Source organism: Rhopalosiphum maidis, chromosome 1 (genome assembly GCF_003676215.2).
Source record: "Rhopalosiphum maidis isolate BTI-1 chromosome 1, ASM367621v3, whole genome shotgun sequence".
NCBI classification, from domain to species: Eukaryota; Metazoa; Arthropoda; class Insecta; order Hemiptera; family Aphididae; genus Rhopalosiphum; species Rhopalosiphum maidis.
Window position 1 is genome coordinate 30,438,209 of NC_040877.1, and position 19,622 is coordinate 30,457,830.

The window sequence follows — 19,622 nt, forward strand, 5'->3', positions numbered from 1 at the left end:
CCGCGCCCACCAATCCCCGTCCCATCGCGACACACGTCCCGCGGCCGAGGCACATAGTTATATGCGCGTAACACGTACTATTATATATATATGTGTGTGTGTGTATTATAATATTATACGCCTATTATAATAATTATTACTATACACACACACACACACATATATGATGTGATGATATTATAATATATCGATATGTATAAAAGCCCAACCCACACACACCCACACACGAGCCGCACTCGTTGCCGGCGCGTATTGATTTCCGACTCTCATCGCCGCGCCGTCGGTCGACCCGGGTAAACAAACGCGCACACACATACACACGGCCTGTGGGCGCGGGGTTAAGGGGAACATTTTGCCGTTTCTCGTGCACGAAGACGGCGACGGCGACGACGACGAAAATCGGTCGCGGTCGGCGCACTGAGTATTATGTGTGGTCGGGCGAGGCGATCGGCGGACGAAAATCCTACTCGCGCCTGCAAAACAGTCCTATTAACAAAAACAAAAAATTACGCTCAAAAAAAAAAAAAAAACCGCTCGGCGGCGGCGGGGTCGTCCGGGACCCCCGAGTGTGTAGCGACGGCGTAACCGTGCGGGAAAAAGCGCGCATTGCGGTGCGCGCGCGGCCGAATTCAGCGTTGGCCTACTCGCCCCGTCGCGCGCACTCTGTATACACTCCGCGGCGGCGGCCGATGACGTTAATGGTAACGCGCAGGCGGCGTATTATACCGCGGTTAGAGGGGGGTCGTGGCGGCGCGGCGGCTCGAAGGGGTCTTCATTGATCAGGGAGCAGCAGCTGGCCTCGAACGCGTTCAGTGTGTCGTCCGTTGCCGCGCCGCCCGTGTGCCGAGTGTGTTCTGTGTCGGTGCGCGCGCGTGTGTGTTGTGTGCGTGTTACGTCGTCCGCGGTGGTGGTGCGCGTGCGCTCCGAATGTTGTACAGTGTCGCGGTGCGCGTACGACGCCCCTACCACGCCGCCCCTTGGGCCGCGAGTGTTCGCCGTACCGATTAGCGCGCGTGTCCGTTCGTCCGCCGGCTCTGTAATACGCGTATTCATATTACTGCCACTGCCTACTACCGCTACTATTACTATTACTATTATCATTATTATTATTATTATTACCATTACAACGGTCGTCGACGTTAAAGTTCGCAGGGCTGTTAGTTTGCCGAGTACGAGTGAGCGGGCGAGAGGACGTTCGCTGCACACGATGGTTCGCCGCGCGTAACGGTGCGCTCCAGCGTGTGTTTTTAGCTATCGACCATCGGCAGCGGAAGCACCAACAGCATCACCTGCATCGACCCGCGAGAGTGGTAGCCAGCAGTAGGCCCGACCCGGATACACGCCTACCAGTGGACGGTGACCCGGAATGTCGGCCAGGGAACCGTACGGGCCTGGATCGTCGTTAGGCGCCACGGGAACGCGTTCACCACGCGGCACCCGGCGCATAGCCACTGAACTTCCAACGGTCGACCGGTCGCCGTCCAGGACGTATCCTACAGGGGCGGGCGGAGGTGGCGGTGGCGGCCAGCGGAACAGCCCGGTCGGCCGGAGAACGGTCAGACCGGGCGCCGGGTCGCCCGACCACCACGGCGGAGGCGGAATCGGCGGTGGTGGCAGCGGCGCTCATCAGACCGGCATCGGGGGCGGAGGTCTGGGCATCGGAGGTGGCGGCGGCGGCGGCGTCTCGTCGTCGTACTACCGAGACGACGACCTGAACAGTCCGGTGCTGCTCGACGACCGGGGACGGGCCATGGGACCGGCCGGCGGCGCGTCCCACCGGTCCCGGAGCGCCAGTCGTCCCGTCGACCGGATGGGCGTCATGCCGCCGTCAAGATACCAGTCGCTGGACCGGAACACCGGCGGCGGTGGCATACTATCCGACTCCGGCGGCCAATACTGCTACGACCGCGACTACAGGTCGTTCGACAGGGACCGCGGTTATGGAGGTGGTTTTTCAGTCGCTGGACGACGATCCGTACGGCGCGGTGTCGACCAGGGCCAGACAGTCGCCAGGCGGTGGTATCAGCGGCGGTGGCGTCGGTGGCGGACACTTCATGTCCAACGCGCGCGACACCGGACACTTCCTGGGCGAACTCCAGCACCAGAACACCGACCTGCATCGCGAACTGTCGAACCTCAAGAAGAACTCGAGCTGACCAACCAGAAACTCGGGTCCAGCATGCACAGCATCAAAACGTTCTGGAGCCCGGAGCTGAAGAAGGAACGGGCCCTGCGCAAAGAGGAGTCGGCCAAGTATTCGCTGATCAATGACCAACTGAAACTGCTTCACTCGGAGAACCAGGTGAGGACTGTGATAGCGTCATATTTTCCGGCATCCGATCGGACGTTATCACAAATAACAATACATATAGACATTATGCACTCTTTTAATATTTGATTGGTGGGATGCGTGGGGGTGTGAGTAGCGGATTGCGAACAAACTCGGGACGTCATTTAGGTGTCTTGACACGACGCCCCGGCGGAACGAATACACTCGGCACGTGGCGTGTGTGTTGCATAGGTATTATATGGGGCCGGGCTAGATCGATTTGTAGAGACTATATTATACTATGCGTATGACGGCGTCACCGGTAATCGGTGTACAGCCCCGACGAGGTATTTGGTTTATTCTCTTTCTTTTTTTTTTTTTTTGTACTACATCCTACGAAAATTGAACGAAATAATAGATGAGAGGAAAAAAAGGTAAACAATGAAATAGATTGATCGACGGAGAAGAGGAAAAAAAACCATCAACCGAAAAAAATCACCTAGGCGCTCCCTACCTGTCCACGTCTTCGTGGCGGTGGTGTGTGGTGGGATGACGAGTGTCGTTTCCTTCTCGCGCCGCCATCGTAACGAATTTTTGCCGAAACGTTCGGATTACTGCGGGCCATTTGAACACACGCGGCCCGTACCCCCATAATTCTTGCAACCAGGCACACCCACGAGGGTCGGAAAATAAGCCGTACCGTCTTAACCGGTCTTGTTTTAAAAGCACACGATTACTCGCGCACAATAATACAGCAATACGCCACTAAATCCTCCTCTCCCCCCCCACACCCCCGCCACGCGGATATCACTGACGTGAATATTAAACGCGCGCGCAGGCAGTTGTCGACATTTTTCATCCGAGCATAATTTATTATTTCGCGCACCGCGTATACCACCTATGTACAGCCAAAACTTTTCAAACTCGATATCACTACGCTTACACGTAACGCTATCATTATGTTTGGTGACAGGCGTGTTGGTCGCTTGTACGTGTAAAGGTCGGGGGTAGGTTCGTCTTCACCGTGTACTCTATTAATATTTATTTTACAAGAAAACGTGTTTGTTCGCGTTAAATTTATTATTTTCGATCTGTTTAACAACTTATACAAAGTGTCAATCAGCTTTTTTTCCACGTTCTCCGGAAAATGTTCCGAATTATTTAGTACTACTTTGGCACTTTGTGCTTATGATAAAGTTTTCCCCCTTTTTTTTAATACCACTTTATTCTTCAGCCGACCGTGTATTATAATTTGTTCGGCACGTTTACACGTGCTTGCACTACACGTCTTCTCGTTATTATACCTATCATATTATAGTAGCAAAAAAACAAAAATCGTTTTTTTCCCATCGTAAATGCGTACCTTGACCTTTGTTGACATGTTAACGACATGACCGCGACAAGCGATCGCGGACTTGTCAACTCGACAATCGTCGTAAACCGGTTAAACCTGCACGCTATTCCTTCAACAGATGTAAGGTATGCAGAAGCATTATGCGCAACTCGATAAAATTATGCGATGTTGTCGTTCGATCCAAATTTTAATTATTTGGTCTGCACAAACGCGTAAAAAAAATAATCGTCTGGTACGTTGTCCTGTCTGGTATATTTTATGGCACGTCATGTGACTGCGCGTGAGTTGTGGGTGTGGAAAAACTGACTAAGTATAAAATGGGCGTACAACATGACCAAATCATTTATGTTATGTAATACTCATATTAAATGGTATTATAATAAGTTGTAATTTTAACCGTTTAATTATTGTATTTACCATTTACGAACCGATGTTATCGTCGCGTTGACATTCACGAAAACAAGTAATTTGCAGAAGATCATAATCGATACGAAACACAATAACATTATACGTTTACATCGCGAATAACATTCGTTTTACAACAGTTAAAATCCGAATAAACGTTTCGAAAAATACGCGGAACGACTTGGTGCAAATCGACAATCGGCTTTCGACGAACGGAAAAGCAAAAAAGTAAAAAAAAAAAAGACGCTCGGTCATCGCATATATATATTACACTTACTACTATTATTTCCACTTTCGCAGTATAACTCGACGAGATTAAGTAGGCATCTGTTAAGGGTGCCGCACAACAACCCGCCGAAGGGGGTGAAATGGTATTCCTCCTGCAGTATAACGCGATATAGAACGTTACAATAATCTGGCCGTACTCGGCTGAATAATGCAACGCGCGTGATCGCGGAGATACAGTAATAATAACATCACAATATAATGTATAATATAATACGTATCGTGAAAAAAACATGTCGAGATATATTTGCAGAGCAGGTGTTACGGCCGCAGACCGTGCTAGGGGTCGATTGTCCGGACATCCCTCGACGTATAGGTATACACCGTGTATGGATGTTATTATTTTGTACGATATGACAATCACGTCCCGTAAAGTTTTGAATGAAATTCTAAGCGATACGACATAATAGAATTGCTATATATTATTATGGTTGTGCGTATATAAGCATTGATATGCATGCGTCGGCATACATGTTATTATTATTTCCATCGTCATACAAAACGAACGACACAATTCTATTATTCAACTCTCGTTGGTTTTCAAAATAGGTATACCTTTAAAGTTTAAACGCAACGAAATCCACAACATCCCAACGGTGGTGTGTTCTCAAAAATCTCCCTTGGTCTCTCGGCCTGCAGGTTTTAAATTTTTACGCGAACAGGACAGTGGAGAACGTCAAAACAGTAAGGACATTTTGAGTCACATGACAGACACTTTATTATAACGAAAATCGTAAAATCTGTGCCCCCCCACGGTACGTACAGCACATAAGCCAACACATTTTAGGTATGTCACTACTATACATCACCAATCGATGAGGTGGATGTACATTTAAGTCACTTGTATATAATATTATATACACTAAAAATTCAAAATAACTTAGTAAAAATGATTTGTTACTCAGTCGTTATACGAGTATTATGATAAACACTTACAGTAAGATTGAGTGCCACGTATATCGTTCCAATCATATACCCGACGAGAAGCCAATTTATTAAAATATCGCATATTAACTCGAGATTTTTTTTTTTTTATAATATTATATAATAATACTGCTACATGACACTGCACGTGTCGCAAGTGCCCAAACGATATTTATGTTGGCTATAATATATTTTACTGAGGGGTAGCTCTCATAAAGGGTGGGTCAATGGAAACAGGAACTTGTCGGAGGCATATTAAATTTTCATGACCTACCACCACGATAAAGTACGAGTAAAATCTTAAACGTAATATATTAATTATAAAAGTGATCAAACTATAAATATAACATAGTAATTCGTATAATAATAAAATAACAAACAATAACTTACTGATGTTATTTAATACTTAGTTTATATACTTATTATGTAAAAACACTAACAACTCGAAAAAAAAAATTGTGATATGGTCAATTTTAATTTGTAATTAAACTTACAGTATTAATATATAGTTTCTATGTATAATTTTATTAGTCAATGGTCTTTGTTTTTATTTATATTTTGTAAAAAGATATTAGATAGACACGTTAAATTAAATACTGATGTATGTCCTAAAAAAATATAAGAAAATAAAACATGATAATATCAAATTGATCGGCACACACTTAAACTACACAACATTTTATTGATTAGCTATATGTTTGGGATATTAAAGTAAACACATCTGAATCATTCTATCCATATGCATCATGAAACAGAAAACAGATATACGAATACCGACCTAAATCCTTTGATCGACGCAAGCCATAAGTACAACCGACGGCGTGTCGGTGTAAGTACCTATGGTACATTATACATTATAGACACACACTGCAACATTGTAATTAATTTGTGTAAAAAATTAAATTTGTATAATTTGTATTTGTATAAAATGTAATAGGTAACTCTTACTACGAGTCTTTATGGCAGGGTTCGGGTAATGACGGTAATACTCGTTTGCAGGGCATAACTATTAAATCTCATTCCAAATTTAGACTAATATTGTTACTAGCAGAACCTAATGTAATATAATGAAATGGGTTATCTTAAATATTTTGCCAAGATTTACGTATTAATTGGAACGAATATAATCAAGTTACAATTTTTTCCGGCGATGATTCGACTACGTTTTGAGTTACCTTTTGTATATTTCTATATGTGATTTTATAGTTGAACGCGTGATGTAAATAAGCACAAGTTGGCAGCACTTTTTGTAAGTTTTTTTGAACTTTGGTGGACTTTTACTATAGTTATTATGTACGCAAACGAGTTATACGTTTGGATCATTTAAATGCGTATAGATAGGTATTAAAAAATTGCGTGCGCTTCGAGTTGTGCATTTGTACACAAACGAATTGAAAAAATAAGGTTAATGATCGCAAACGGACAACACTCGGAAAATGACAACTTTTTTTACCGATTGCTTAAAAAATTTAATAATTCAAACGGTATTTTATACATCCCTTATCAAAGTAACACCCACAGCCAAAAATAAAAAATAATGCCATAAAATAGTCCACCACAACAAATGATTATAACTGCTTTAATTTTCTTAGATACTTTTTAGAAAAAAATAATTAGGCAAAAGACCAAATTTTCCAATTTTAAAAAACCCCTAAGTAATACCTATAGCTTTAATATTCCTATAGCTTTAAAAACTGGAGGTGGGTTATTTTTTGGTGCCCTGTGGAAAAAAAATGTTCACTTTTGGTAAGTTATGTTCTTATCAAAATATGGTTACTTTTTTAAAAGTTCGAATATATTTCAGTTCATTTGTTCATTTTGAGAAGATAATAAAGATTAAGTTTGTGAAAATTAAAGTTCGACTTATCTCTAAAATATACACAAAATATAATACAGTGGGTTGGAACAGAACGTATCGATTTGAAATATTTTTATTTCGTGGTTTATACGCGTCAAAAAGTCGTAGGTGCTCAAACTCGTTGTATGAGCTATAAAATTGATGTAATTGTGATCTACTCCCATGCGAAAGTTAATGTAATCATTATAATATTACATTTCAAACGCAGATTTTTCGGATAACTACGTTTTCATCACAAGCCACCCAACGGGCCAAAGTATTGATTAAAATAAAAAAAAATAATAAAAAAAATGATTACAATACAATGTACCGCGTTGATAATGCACCGCGGGTCCCTTTCCTCGCCCCGTTGCAAAAGTTCTACCGCCTGGGTCGAGGCTGATTCCGTTAGTGTGGATATCCTCCCCCCGCAACGTAGAATGATTAATGGTCGTAAACGACCCAACGTGTATACTGGCGCAGTTAGGTAGCACACCTTTCGATCACACGACAAGTCGGTATAAAAAAAATTGTAATAAATACACTGCAAAGAGATAAAAAAAAATAAATAAACGTTCGAAAACTGGGACGACACCGAATCGTAACGACAATAAACCGTTTTGGACGTGTTTTGCGTGCAATGCACGTTTAATTATAATTGTTACGAAATATTGGTTCACATTGTACGATAGGTAATAACTAATAACATTCATATTACTACAACATGAATAAATAACAATGTATAATAACTATAATATACGAGTATATATATATATATATAATGTTTGTATATCGTTTCGTTTTCGTCGTCTTGTCTGTTTCTATTTTCACTACCTACTTCCCGTCTACAATCAGTAACGCTGTTTCGGAAACGCGTATAAAAATGAACTTCTTTTCGGGGCACGTTGTCAGATGGCGCCTACGAAGGGCGTGTAGGCCAGTGACGGATGTTTTAGACTTCTGTCTAACACGCTTCGCGCACACGTCCCCGCCGAAGCCGGAAATTGCATTTTACCACACATGCAGCTCTATTATGGACTGTCCCCTTCCTCTATATCCAATATAGGTACGAGATGATACTCACGGGCGATCGAGATAAATAGCGTCGAAACGGAAACGGGATTTCGTCCAATCTTCCGCGTGTTGCAGGATATCCGTCGTGATTATATTGTTAACATGTGCAGCAGCTATGTGGACAGTTCCAGTTCGTATACCCGTTTCCGAAAGTACGGTGCAGGCGATTGTCGAGAATTACCGACGAAAGATACTAAAATACATGATAACTGGAGATTATATCATTCTTGTATCCAATAGGACTATCATCAGTCATCACTATCTGATCACTAAGACTTGAATTTTGTACCAATTTTTTTTTTTTTTTTTGGCGGGAGTATATTATATTCTCGCATAGATATGAATTCGATTCGTATAATTCTTATAGTAGGAGTATAACGATGAGCAAACTTTATTTTGCTTTTTTTCCTATAAATATATTTTTTTTGCATAATTTTTGAATAATGTTCATGAAAATATAGGCTGAAATAAATAAATTATATTACATACATAAGCCATATTAGGTAATATGTAATCGACAGAAATAGGTTTGATTTTCGTTGGTAATCGAAATAATATATAGATGGCTGATCTAATAATTATCGGAATAGTGCAATTTATTGTAGATTTATCAAGGTAGCCGTTTTAATTTATGAAAAATAAATTTTTTTTCTATTTACCGAGGTTAGGTTAAATCTCTAAATGAATTTTTGGGAACAATAAATGCTTTTTTAAAAATATGTTTGCTACAAAATCCGCTCTATACTTAATTCAAATTTCGATACGGATATATTTTTAAAGAACATTTTTATCATTATCGTGTTATTACTTTTTAACGATTAACGTTGTTATGTATAACAATTTAAAATATATTAATATATTGTATTTGAATAAATATTATTAATTGAATTTGTATTATTACAATTTAATTGGACACTAATATTATAGTTTATCATATTATATTATATATGTATACAATATACACGACGTTTAATACTCGAAACATTAAACAGAAATTTAGAAATGTAAATAACGTGCATATTTATATGTTTGTATAATACGTATTAATATATATTTTATACACATATAGGTAGAATACCGTGTATGCCGACTGCCGAGTAGTCGTTTTCAGGGACCCCTCTTTTATAAGTCGTCCAAAGTTATTGACACTGCCTACCCCATTTGACCTAGTTTATCCCATTTATTTAAACCGTATATACACATACATATATAATCAACCCTATATAAAACGCGTAAAATATTGTGTCGGTAAACTGTTCGCGTTATATCGCTAAAAAATTTCGATTATTTATTGTAGCTGGTTATACGTATATTTCAATACGCATATATTTTATTATATAATAATAATTTATTATATAGATTTAAAAGAAGTTCAATACAAAAATCGCAGTCGCTCGTCACTAAAGTTCGGATATATAATAGTTAAATAGCTGATAAAAAAAAAATGGAACGTAATATTCACGTTACATTTTGAACGAACGTTTAGCTTTTCACTATAGAATTGTAATAATCAATTATATATTATTATGGTGTCTATTTAAATACGAAATTTTTCTATGTTTCTACATAATTCAATTATATATATATATATATATATATTGGTCAAGTATGAAAATATATTATTTACACGATTACTCGTAGAAATTATTTTTAGAAATATATGAATGCGTATAAGTTTAAAACTACACAAATTATTTTTTCTTGATAATAGGTACGCGATTTATTACCTCTTATATATTTTATGTTCTACTCCCTAGACGTTAAAAATAGTAATTCACTCTGTACACACACATGCATAACAGTGTAAGGGTTGTTTTACGTTGGTACGCACAACAGCGAACCGTACGCCACGAAAAGAGGGCTGGCAGGGCATCAAACAACAGGGTTGGTGCGGTTTTGCCTTTAAAAGCCACACGCCTTAGACAGCGGCGACGTTGGCCTATCGATTATATTATGTGTGCGGGAAGATAGTATTGTGTATAAAATGCGTGTTTGTGTATATGTGTGTATGTGCGCGCAGTGGCCAAAAAAAGGTCGCACCACTGCAGTGGACCACCGCCGTCTTTTTCCCGATTCTTTTGCACGATTCGACGCCAACTACAAACGGCGTCCGATAATCTAAAATTCTAAGACAAATAAAAAAAGTAATAATGTCTTATAAAGATAAATTTAAAAGTCTATAAAGAAAAATGCAGAATTATTCAGCGACCCTGTTACCACGTTATTGCAGACATTAATAATTTAGATTTTTTTTATGGAGAGATATTATAGTAAATACTTTCGAATTTGTCCCGTAAAATACTAGAGCCTTATACGCTTTCCACCGTACCCCCTCTATCAGGATATGTCTCTAAATATTTGAATTTATTTTTAGAGTTAATTAAAATTTAATTAATATAATTATTTGCACAAAACTACAAACATTTATTAACAGCGAATATATTATATTTTAAATTTCTTGTATACATAATGGTTGTGATGTTATTATAATATATTATAAATACGCAATACGCGTGGCTTTAAAAGAAAAAACTTGGCTAACAATTTTTGAAATTTGAAATTTATTATTAGATCAACTCATTATTATTAATTAGCTTATATCAAATTTTTATTCCATAAAAATAAAAATTATCATTAAACAACCACTGTATATAATTTCTGTGTAATTGAATTGCCAGTATCAAACATGAACTATTATTTGAAAAAGGCTCGATCACATCTTTTCATCATAATTATGCCACAGCAGTAATATTTCTCGTGTATAATGTGACGTGAAAAAAAATAATGAATGGCCAAATAATGTTCTCCACTCGGTCACACATAACATTAAATATTAAATAATGGTTTTAACATTTACATTAACAATTTAGTGCAAACCAACACATAGTTCGAGAAGACCACAATATTAAATGAGTGTACTGTATATGCAGAAGACATAGAACTATAGTAATTTTACCAAATATATTAAATTCCAAATTATAAAACTTAATGTCCGAAATGTTTGCTCGATAATTATCATATTATATACAGTGATTATAAAAACGATAAAAATTCGTTAGTTAAGTAATATATATTTTCATAAAAATATTTATGAAAAAAAATATATTTATATACTAACTCGTCGACCATTCCCGGGTCGTCTGAAATTTATCAACTAAGGGCGACCAACAAATACACGAATACGTGAATTATCGTTGTTAAAATTTCAGTGCACGATGGCCAAAATTGGGTAAAACTGAAAATAACATAATATATATATATATATTATACTGTATTTTATTTAAATATTTAAATGTACACTGTACACGTACAAGACGTATAAACAAAGTTTTTATTCGTGTTTTAAAATCTATTTGTTGGGGTTTGGTCCAATCGTGGCGTTTACACCGTTTCGCATTGTTTTGTATAATAATGTATAGGCACGCGTACCTATATATTTATACATATACATTATATTTATATATATATATAATATGTGTATAATGATTAATACGTATACTCGACAGACGATCCAACAGACACGCCGTCATCGGCAAAGCTCCTCGGAACGCATTAAAACATATTTTTATTCTCTTTACACAATGGTCGTTTTAGCGCATGCTAAAATGCGTCACGTACTTATACATATATATATATATATATATAATACGAGTATACGACATTTTATACTTTTTGTCGTCGGTTTGATTATGGTTTGCATCAAAATGCGAATAAATTATCAATAGTTGTTCGTTTAAAAAGTACGTGACGTTATATTATAATAAATTAGTTGTAGAAAATGGATTTTTTTTCTGAGGTTCTCGAAAACAAATAATAATTAAATTTTATTCGTGCAACGAAAAAACGAAAATCGATAAGTGTTAGTGTAACTCGATTACTCAATTGTAATAATAGAAAGTGAGGAGGATCAAACTCATGTAGTTATATACGTATATATTGTTATTAATTCTTAGCAACATTACTATTTTATTAGTACTCACTAATCACAAGTACCTATAGGTAAACTGATTGATATTGAATTGTAATAATTTAATCGTCAATATTTTTTATATTATGTACAACACAAAAAGATACGGTTTAAATTATGATATTATATACCTAGTTGGCTAGTTATAATCACTGTAAGTCGCTTTATTTTTAAATTAATTTTTAACAAGTTGAGGGAGCATTTTTGTCCTTTTTTTATTTTTTCAGGGTTAGGTTGGGGGGTAGTCACTGTTTCAACCCTCCAGTTTATGCTCACGTGGATAACATAGTTGCTATATATAGTAGATATATTTATGCGCAGTCGTCAAATATCAAATTATTAAATCCACTCTAAAACTCTATATTACCTAATTATTATTATTATATTCATGTTATAAACGATTAAATCCATTCTATACTTCCCAACTCCCGATAATCATAACGCATCGTTTTAATAACGCGTATGGCGTATCGATAATGACGCTGCGTTTGCGAAGATGTCGGTCTTAATAAGATGACAATATGACTTTTTGATCACTGTTTCATCGTTACAGTAATTGCATTGTATTATTAATACGTATTAATAAAATTAATATATTTACTACAATACAGTATATGTTAGGTTACCCACATAGAAAATATAAAAATATAAAAATAGTGACCGTTAGGTACCACAGGCAGTTTTCTATACATATCATAGAATCCGTTATTAATAGGGGCCTCAGATTTTAAATGGAACCTCTTTTTTGTATAAAATCAATTACCCGTATATAATATAAATTATAAATAACAATGTATCCTTGCAGTATTGTTCCTTAATAGCGTATTATTACAACCAATACCATCTGCAATGAAAATATATTTTTATTAAGGTAGTAAAAGTATACATACACCTTCTAACCGCAACATAGTAAATAAAAAAAAGTAACAAAAACTACACATTATGAGCTTTTTCAATAGCTGATATAACCATAACTCGAATAAAAATCGAAATGTAAAAATAACGAAACACACAGATGGTTGATATTCTTAATTTTAAGTTAGACAATGAGTCAATTGAATAATAATAAAAATAACACAACGAAATCGGTTTTGCTAAATACAAATTTTCTAAGTTTGTAGGACGGAAGAAAATATAATAGTATGGCGTTTTCTAAACGTTTTCGTAATAATTTAAATGTGTTATACGCTTAACTATACACTTAATACTTAATAATTATCATATACATAAAAGGATTTTTATAATTTTATTTTTAACGCATTACATATAAATTATTAAATACAGAAATAATTGTAGCCATAACAAGTTCTTATATTATTATTTATTTGTTTGTTTGTGAAAATATACAGTTGGGATTTTTAATTAATAGGAACTTGCACAATACACATGATAACATAATCACACATGACATTTAAAGCCAAGTGTATGTGTAACAATAATATAATTATATATGAAGTGGGCTAATGCAATATACTACACTGAAGTATACAATATACGCTATATGTGATTATGTGATACGCATAACACATTCTCTGATTTTTCTTCGCAGGTATATTACATTTTATAATGTTATTTCAAAAGTATAGAATAAACAAAAAACTTTTTGAATTAAAATCGTATTTGTTCATATCGAAACGAATAAAACGGATTTCACTATTTATATAAACATGAAATAAAGATCTTTATTCCGTTTACATATTAGCTGTTTTATAAATTATTATTTTTATTATTTTTTTTTTTCGAGAGAGAGAGAGAAACAATGACAAATAGGCAGAGAGAGCTGTGTTCTAACGATCGTAATTATTCATTAATTTTTCATAATAGCTTCTATAGGAGTACATAAAAAGTTTTCTCAGATGCAATCGATAGCAATGTCCTATTATAGGTATAATATATTTCATAGATAATAAACAAATAGATGAACCTTACCCATTAAAATTACTATCAATTTTATCACTAGCAATTTCTACTTAAAACCAGGTCACATCCATGTCGCCTGTCGTATCGTGTGCCTTTTATCGTATTCTGCTCGGCCACAGTATTCGTAGTATATATAGTTCATTAACTATTATCTACTGGAAAATGTCCAAGGGTAGGTCGAATTCGAGTTTCGGAAGTTATGTAGCTATGTGAACCCGCTTAATACAATATAACCACACTGCCACAGTGCCACAGGTATAACCATTGTGTGGTATCTTGCGTTCTTTTCAAGTACACTCGTTCTTTACTTCCTCGGATAAGTTATATAGGCAGGTCCCATCCATTTCCTTATTATTAACGTCATATAATATAATTTTATACGTACAGACCACGAACACAATATATATTATACTGTTGCAGACCGCAATTCAGGTAGCCCGGGCTTACACCTAGTCCCCTAGTTGAGCATTATCATTATTAAATATTATTATTCAACGGGACGGAGGCGAAACAGCGTATACAATACAGGAATCGCGTTTGGAATATCCCCACAGCCGCTCACCGTGAACAACGGTCGGTTGGCGGCGACGGAAGCTGCCATAAATTAACCAGACGCGCATTAATAGGCAATTAACGGGGACTCGTGTACAAACAAAAGCGGGACGAACGTACGGCCACTTTAACCCCGAATTTTGACGTTTTAACTTCTAATTCGTCCATCCATCGGGCCGTCTATTAATTCGATATATTCACCGCCGGACGATTGACGAGTGTGTGTTGTTAATTAACGCCGTTTTCCGAACGGTATACAACCGACAAAGTGGAATATATTACAAACCGCAGCTCTATAGACAAAATTACTTGGCCATCGTCGTCGACGACGTTACGCTTCGGACGATACGTGTGACTGCAAATTTTTAGATTTTTTTGGGACAAAAATTGCCTTTTTTCAAAGAGGACGGAACTCGTCGCGATTTTGGAAAATTACAACACACCACACGACATGCAACGATATGATAAAGAGGTGGTGTATTTCGTTCGTCATTATCGCCGTCGGCGGAGAGCCAACGTAGGACGTACGGGAATAATCGTATGCGCATCGCTGTATAATAATATATCGCATCTCTGCGTACGCGCGCGCAGTCTGTGCATGTCGTTTACATTTTACTCTCCTCCGAGTGGTATAGATTTTTTTTTTTTTATCGTACTACTTTTGACCCGGTTCCGTACGACTCGCAAATGTATTGCGTACACGTGGCGCGCAGCGTTTGAAAATAAAAACGTAATAACAAAGCCGTCGAAAAAACATCCGTCCGCATTTGGGAAGACGTTTGCGCGAATACGACGTGTCCCGAGCACAGGCGTTTCCCGTGTTCACTGCTGTGCGGTATACACGCGCATATACGAATGAATAAACACATGTCAAAATGTCAAATTGCACTTTACGCGTTAAACTCTTTTCGATGTGTTTGTTAACACAATATGTAAAAGTTAATTTTTGTTCGGCGTTATTTCTCGCTCTGCCGCTCCCACGCACAACCGTCAACGATCCCCCTCGCCCCCCCCCACGCCGCCGCAAGACCAGTAAATAATAATTCGTCCGGACGCACGCCAGTACGACGAAATAAGGAACGATACGACTGGCCGGCCGTAGAAAACCGCGGTCGACATAAAAAAGAATAATATTAACAGGCGCGCCCGAATATCGAGGATGGGCCCATTAATAATCGAGCAATTATTTTAACTGCGGGCAAGACGCGTTGTATACGCCGATACGCTGCAGTATATACTACGTTGTTACTTATTAGTCTTATTATAGAGGGCTAGGATTAATATGCAGCATAGAATAGTAAAATATGATTTTGTTTTTGAAAAAATATGCAATAAAAATATACGATTTTTACAGTAATTTTGTTTAAATATTATACCATAAAATATGCATTTATTGTGTTTATAGTAAAAATATGCAATAATATAGGTATGTACTTGAAATATGCATCACGAGTATCAATATAAACTTACTATCGAACCGATTCGTCGAACAAGAAAAAAAAAACCAATAAATATAAATCGTAGCCCTTTTTTTTTATTTTATTATGTATTCTATACGCGTTTGCCGACGACGATGAGTAGCGGAAACATCGCAGCGTTGTCGTCGCACCGTCGTATAATGTACTCGCAAACTAAACTATGACGATAACACGACATTTCGCTGTGATAATAATATTATACCATCATTGCGAACACGGGCAAACTTTTAACGATCATTATTGTTGTCTTTTGGCGATGAGCGACTGCAACTATTCCGCACGGCGAACGACGGTGAGTGCAGTGGACTAGGGATAATACAATATTATTATCGTCTGTCGTCCATAATGTAATAACTTCGTATTCATTTCGATCGAATGATGTGTGCGCGTATGTGCTGTTTAAGTGCGTTTCCTATAATTATTATTTCACGATGTACCGCGAGAGACTCGTGCAAATATAACAATATTGTTTCCTTGAACTTTTCGCCGGTCAAACGCGCAAACAATGTGAAATTAAAAATGAAATAATTATTAGACTTCTGCGGACTGCTGCACGCTACCGTATAATAGCTATAGATGCAAATTAGTCAAGTGCGTCCAAGTCGAATTAGTTCTCACACACGCGGAACGCATCGTCTTCTCCGACCAGCTCACAATAATACGTATCGTGTTTTTTTTTCCCATATTAGAGATTGATATCATAATGCGATAAAATAAATTACAATTCTTCCTATGCGGAGTATTAAAATACTATGTAAACATCGTTAACGCAATATGTGCATGTTATATTCAGGATAAAACGTCTCGACGAAAAAAACAACCCTCACACATACCGTACCGTACCGTATTTTTGTATCAAATCGCGTTGAAAACGATGTGAACGCCGGTAAATGGTGCGACACACTATTATGGCATACTAATGGCTCGCCGGGCACGGGCAGTAAAAGTCTTATAAACGCAAAGTACCGCAACCGTGGTTTAAAATCCGGATTTCCACCGGCAATTATAAAACTGTATACCGGGGATTACGCGTCATGTAAATCGGATTAGACATCCATTGAAAGTGTGTTGTATCGAAAAGACAACGACTATATAGTGCAGCTACTTATGACAAACGTTCGAAGAAGGTTTATTGGGCGTAGTATATTATAGTTTCCTTTATAAAATTAGATGATTATAATTTTCTACACAAACGCGCTTGAGTGATACGCTCAAATAACTGACGCGTACAATAGTCAATACGAGTGTACGGATGACAATTGCATAATATGTAATATCGATTATTGCTATTGTACGACCGCCTTAACACACGCTTTTTACTTTTCGTTTTAGAAACAATCGATGTTGGTGCGTCAGCTGGAAGAAGAGTTGAGAATGCGAATGCGTGGGCCAAATATGGAACTACAGCAGCAAGTAGAATTGTTGTTGAACGAAAACGACCACTTGACCCGAGAAGTGGCCATCCTCAGAGAGACTATTAAGGTAGCTATTATAAACACGGGACGCAGCCCTTTTTGTTGTCCGGACAACCGGCGACGAGTCTCCCTATAATGATATTAATTTCGGTCTGCAGGAATTAGAGCTCAGGATAGAGACACAAAAGCAAACCTTACAGTCTAGAGACGATAGTATAAAGAAGCTTTTGGATATGCTCCAGAACAAAGGCGTTGGTGAGTAGTAATATGTTGTATGCATTACTATGTTGTTAAGACTGTTCACTTGAAAACAGCTCAACGTCCAAAAACAAAAAAAAAATTGTGATAATAATAACAACACAACATAAATGGCACTTGATATTTTTATTCTTTTTTTTATTAAACAAATAAAACATTTAACGACAAAATGTAAGATGCGTTTGTTTTAGCAGGCAAGGAGGAGGAGAGACAGTTATTTCAGCAAATGCAGTTGATGGCACAAAAGCAGGTCGTTTCAAACGTTCGCAATCAGAACTTTCAGTTAACAGCCAATTCAGTGTGTTTTGCCTTGTTGTATCTTCTCATAAAAAATATTCTCTCTTTTTCTCTCTTAAGCACACCAAACACATATATATTATATATATATATACATACATGCACTACTTCCAAAATTATTATATAGTATAATATACCACACGAAACGCCTATTATATTCAATTATTACTTTAATAATAATTTACCAAGCTTGCTGCAGTTGTGTTAATAGACGTTTTATTTATTTTTATGTTGTTGTTGTAATGTTCGCTGTACGTTTATTTGTTCGGATCGGTTGGCAACTCTAATATGGTTTTCATTAATACATAATAATATGTACGCACTTATTGTTTGTAATTATTTTATTCACACGATGAGACTAAGACGGGACAACTTATTAGGCCTCCAAGGTCTAACGCACTGAATCGGTTTAATAAATGTATATGAAACAAGTTGTATATAACAATACATGGACAAAATCATACGCTTACGTTTTTTTCCGAAAGAACTGTGCCAAAATGTTTTGCGTCTTTATGTCTCGTCTCTCCTGCTTCACTTATCTCGAATCAAAAAAAAAAAAGTCATCATCATAAAATATGTGATAACATTGTCATAACATTTAGAGTTACCAGCCCAAGAACTCGTAGTAGATTCGCACTATAAACGCATTTTATAATTATTTTTATTTTATAAAACACCCCTCAAAGACAAAACCTCAAAGTAGTTATTATTATTATTATTATTTTTTTTTTTTTTTTGTTTTTAGTGTGTAATTCGATGGCTTTATATGTAATTGCTTTGGATGTTTGTAGGTGGTAAAGTGGTAGAGGCGATTGAATTAGAGGCCCGTCAAGTTGATTTAGAGGCACGACTGTTAGAGAATGAAAACCTTGTCCACCACTTCCAGTCTGTTATCAGGAATCGGGATCAGGAACTCAACAGTACGAAGCGCGTGAGTACACACACAGACACACACTCACACTGCAAAAAAACGACCCAAACGTACAAATGACTACGAATACTTTCGAGAAATTGTTTTCAATTTTTCGTATAGTTTTTATGTATTTTTTGTAAGAATAAATTGATTCTTATTGGGTCTTGCATGCCAGACCGTGTTTCGTAAATGGGCTCCTGTTCTCGATACCAGTCACCTACTACAATATACGTCCCTCCGATAATGGTGGTTTGTCCAACAGTCCGAGGACTTGCATGAGGACATTTGAAATAGACATTTCTTTTTTTCGATAGGGGACGAATGGTGGTTAGATACAATTATGTATACCCACTCTGAGCCAAAACCCTTTTTTGTGAAACACGTATTTTTTTGTTTGTGATTCGACAACACAGGACCTAAAGGCTACCAATGACAATCTAAAAGCACTGCAAATGGAGTTAGAAAAAGCGTACCAGACACAAAACGTGGGGGTGGCTTCCAGTGGCACGCTGACGGCTATTTTGGAGACAAAGGATGCTCGCATAGCGACATTGGAAAAAGAAGTCGGTCTCCTTGAACAAGAGCTGGATAGGATGCGATTGTACGCCGGGTCACCGGGGCACGCGCTAGACAGGGGCGTTCAGTACGCGACGACGCCAGCGTTCAAGCACCAA

At 37.5% G+C, this 19,622-nt stretch overlaps 1 protein-coding gene across 1 annotated transcript in view; it reads left to right on the plus strand.

Annotated features, from left to right (window-relative positions):
- The first annotated feature begins 800 nt into the window (after nt 1-800).
- LOC113548795 (myosin-2 heavy chain-like) overlaps nt 801-19,622 on the plus strand; it is a 35,414-nt gene continuing 16,592 nt past the window's right edge. The window contains 7 exon segments of the mRNA XM_026949865.1: nt 801-1,957; nt 1,959-2,139; nt 2,142-2,302; nt 17,398-17,547; nt 17,639-17,735; nt 18,827-18,966; nt 19,362-19,622. Of these exon segments, the coding sequence (XP_026805666.1) occupies nt 1,367-1,957; nt 1,959-2,139; nt 2,142-2,302; nt 17,398-17,547; nt 17,639-17,735; nt 18,827-18,966; nt 19,362-19,622 (1,581 nt within the window). The 5' untranslated portion in view covers nt 801-1,366.